This window comes from Urtica dioica, chromosome 3 (assembly GCF_054948205.1).
Source record: "Urtica dioica subsp. dioica isolate 48M chromosome 3, U.dioica_male_clone48M_v1_H2, whole genome shotgun sequence".
In the NCBI taxonomy this organism is placed as follows: Eukaryota; Viridiplantae; Streptophyta; class Magnoliopsida; order Rosales; family Urticaceae; genus Urtica; species Urtica dioica.
This window is the reverse complement of record NC_142758.1, coordinates 41,675,562-41,679,405: the sequence shown is the minus strand read 5'-3', so window position 1 is coordinate 41,679,405 and position 3,844 is coordinate 41,675,562. Positions and strand designations below refer to the sequence as shown.

Here is a 3,844-nt window from a genome sequence, read left to right as displayed (position 1 = left end):
AAACATATGTGGTGTCGATTTTTAAGATCATTCTAATTAGTTTTTTTTTTTTTCATTTTAGTTATGCAAAGTAATACCTAATATATGCGTTGTCCGTTTGTGTGTATGTTTCTTTTAAATACATTTATAAAAGACTTGCGCATCTTTTTTTTTTCCCTATACTTACATTTTCTTTCCTACAAAAAAAAAAAAAAAAAAAAAAAAAAATCAACATTGTAGAGAAACTTGTCCCAGTCAACTCTTCAACAGCTAGTCCTTGCAGGGCATAGAAATTACTAAAAACTTTATTCCAACAAAAAACAGAGCTGTATAATCATCTGCATCTAAGAAAGTATAAACTTCATAAAATATTCACACATAAAAAAAAAATTAAAAAAAACCCTATAATCTATGATTCTTCCTTAACAAAGAAATTCTGCGGCAAGGTAAAATCTTCCTCGCGATCCAACACTTCCAAATCCTCATCGTCCGGTTTCTGACATTTTCAATAAGAAAAAAGAATCAAATGCAATTAGCAACATGACATTAACTAGCACTTTCAATATCATATACATACCAGCACTTCCAAGTTATAGAAACGATTGAGGAGCTGCAAAACCTCGTCCGAAGAGAAATGCCTGTCGAAACTATTTGCATAAACGCCGAAAAAAAAAATGAATAAAAACAATTGTGACATAAAGTTTCATAAACAAAAAAATTGAAGTGTGAAAATCATAACAAGAAACAAACCTTCTGCGCAGAAACTCCATCAACCCGAAAATAATAAAGTGGCGATGAATTCCTGTTTATAGTAGATTGAAGAACTCGTTTTTAACTACCGCAAAGTATGAAAATATCGTTTAGAAAAAAAAAATATAAAACAATATCTCAGGTCCAGACTTTGAACCCAAAAAAATATTTAAGTTTTTTTCCAAAGCTCATTTATTAAAGAAAAATTATACGGACTAAACGACTTCAAACGTTGATATTGGAATCTAGCTAATGTTTTATTTAAGTTTCAAATGTAGTCACAGATAATAACGTGTGGCTTTATTAGACCTATAACAAATTATTACATTAACCTTTATTAAAATCGGCTGAACATAAACATATGTAACCAATGTTTTGATCACAACCAAATAATGCATCTTTAATACACATTAATTTGATTTCTTCCAAAACACTTTTTTGTTCTTTTTTTTTAGTCCAATTAGTTGCGATATCAAATTTTTTTTTGGTTAATTTCAATTTAGCCAACGTTTCATTCAAGTTTCAAATATAGCCACGAATAACGACTTAGTTTTATAAGTCATTTAACAAATTACTAAATTAATCTTTATTAAAATCGACTGAACATAAACATATGTAGCCAACGTTTTGATCGCAACCAAATAATGCAGCTTTAATACACGTTAACTTGATTTATTCCATAATTTTTTTTTTCATTTTTGTAGTCCAATTAATAACGATATCAAGTTTTTTTGGATTAATTTCCATTTATTTGATTTCTATGATTTATATTACATAATAATATCTTCGATATTTTCTAACTGATTATTTTTGTAAATGGCTAAAATTACAAAATTTATCAAACTGCTACATCTTTAAAATCATGTTTGAAATTGATTACATCGCTAGATTATCCTTTATTGAAAACCTTTTCCATAAGTGCAATCATATTTCAGTGACAAAGGGGTAAGTCACCAATTCAACAAACAAAACATACTATTTTTACTTTATTTTCTTTCTAATTTTTCTAGGTTTTTGGCGGAGTTACAATCAGGACGAATTAGTATATCTATACATTTTCATGGAAAAATATATCAGCTTTGAAATTGAATACATTTTTTTGTATTCAGAATTAACTTTAAGAAAAATACTGATGACAAAAATAGGTACATATTCGAAAAATAAATACATCTTTTTGTATTCAGAATTTAACGTTGAAGAAAAAAATATATATAAATTGTCTCATTTATCATCAATTTCATAACATTTTCACACCAAAAGACTAATTTGACCCAAAATGTCACAATCTATGTCAACAATGTTGACATCTATTTTTGTCATTCACTATTAAACATCAACAATGTTGACATCTACATTGTTGACATATCGGTGATATTTTGGACCAAATTAGTCTTTTGGTGAAAAGTGAGAAAATATTATGAAATTGGTGGCAAATTGGGCAATTTCTCAAAAAAAAAATATAGATGACAAAAACAGGTACATATTCGAAAAAAAATTAATTCCACATAAAACATTAAAAATTAAATAAATTAGGAAAATATGAACTGATCATCATGGGTTAAACGTAATTTTTTTATTCAACTAATGCTTGGACAGAGAGAGTACTTTCCCAAGCTCAATATTTTATTGCATATTAAATTTACCGAGGAACTAAGGCTTATGGCAGTATTCATATTTCATAATATTTGCCTCTTGATAATGTTCTCATTTATTTATTTTTTCTATTTTTTATTTTTTATGATTCTCCAACTTAATTTTTTGAAGATTGGAGGTTTTTTTTCAAGGTTCTCCAACTTGATTTTTTTTTTTTAAGGTTCTCCAACTTTTTATTTTTTTTACTCCTACTTAATTCTAATTAGACCCTACTAGATCTTTCATTTTTTTCAAAACGTAGATCTTAAAATTCCATTTCGAAACAAAAATAAATAAATAAATAAAAAACTAGGAGTAAACTTTAAATTGAATAAATGCCAACGAAACAAACACTTATAAAATTAAAAAGAAAATTGAAAAAAAAAAATAACTACCTTGAAGTTTAGTCGGAGGATAGATTTCAAGAGCTTCTAACAGTCTAAGCTCCAATTCAACCTGAGACTGCTCCTAATAAACCATCAAACAAATTCATAGACCCCAAACCTATACATATATAACTATAGAGAGAGAGAGATAGTTAGAGAGAGAGACCTTGTGAAGAGAAGAAACAGAAGAATGAGGAGGTTTGCAAGGAGAGTGTACGGACATCCCGTCTTGGTCCTCTTCTCTTCCTTTCACGCCACTCTCTGTCTTCATTTCTCTTATAAATACCCAAACAAAAGTTATTCAGATTGTCTGATTCCGATTTCCGAATCAAAATGGATGTCTTGAGAAACAATTGAAGATTAGATCATTTAATAAGAACTTTTTTTTTCCCCTTTCTCCAGGCTAGGTTTTTGCTGTTTTTTTTTCTTCTTTTTTTTTTTTCTATCTTACTTACGAGGGAAAAATGAAGTGTTTTTACAATTTGGGCTTTGTGTGTTGATTTACTCTAGCTTGGGCTTTGAATTACTCGGGTCAGAACAAACAAAAACGTGGAAATAGCCGAAAGTAACCGTTTTATGTAACTTTTTTCGATATTAACCGCTAAACTTTTTGGTAGTGTTTGGTTTTCATTCCAAAAACTGTTTTTCACTTTTTGAGTTGAAAAAATTGAAAACAAAAAGTGAAAATGTGTTTGTTTTAATTTTTCGTAAAAAAATTTCAAAAAATTTTGAAGTTGTTTTGTAAAAAAATAAAGAAAACTGAAAACAAATAAAATGTGTTTTTGGAAATTTTTTTCTTCTCTTCTCCTTCTCCTCATCTTCTCTTTTCATTCTTTCAAAAACAAAAATGAAAACTATTCAGTTTTTTCACTTTCTCAAAAACAAAAATAAAAACTGTACCAAACAGCTTTTTGAAAACAACTGCAAAATAATTTTTCAGTACAACTACAAAAATTAGAAAATAGAAAACAAAAACTTTTTGAGTTGACTACCAAACACAACTAATTTTCATAAATAACTGTTTTTAATAAAATTTGACCTGATGTCAATAATACTTAACCGGATTTCAATAATTGTTGACCAGATTTCAATAACAA

At 27.8% G+C, this 3,844-nt stretch overlaps 1 protein-coding gene across 3 annotated transcripts; it reads right to left on the bottom strand.

Annotated features, from left to right (window-relative positions):
• Positions 1 to 234: 234 nt before the first annotated feature.
• On the bottom strand, positions 235 to 3,190 carry LOC149402850 (chromatin modification-like protein). Of its 3 annotated transcripts, none has more exons than XM_089609519.1 (5): positions 2,914 to 3,190; positions 2,757 to 2,829; positions 730 to 781; positions 557 to 626; positions 235 to 475 (listed from the first exon to the last, which is right to left on the bottom strand). In XM_089609519.1, exons 1-5 carry the CDS (start codon positions 3,016 to 3,018, stop codon positions 389 to 391), a joined length of 387 nt encoding a protein of 128 aa, XP_089465645.1. In that variant the 5' UTR covers positions 3,019 to 3,190; the 3' UTR covers positions 235 to 388. The 3 variants fall into 3 exon arrangements, with proteins under 3 accessions (XP_089465645.1, XP_089465646.1, XP_089465647.1); XM_089609520.1 differs by having other exon boundaries at positions 2,757 to 2,823; XM_089609521.1 differs by having other exon boundaries at positions 2,757 to 2,817.
• Between the last annotated feature and the right edge of the window lie 654 nt (positions 3,191 to 3,844).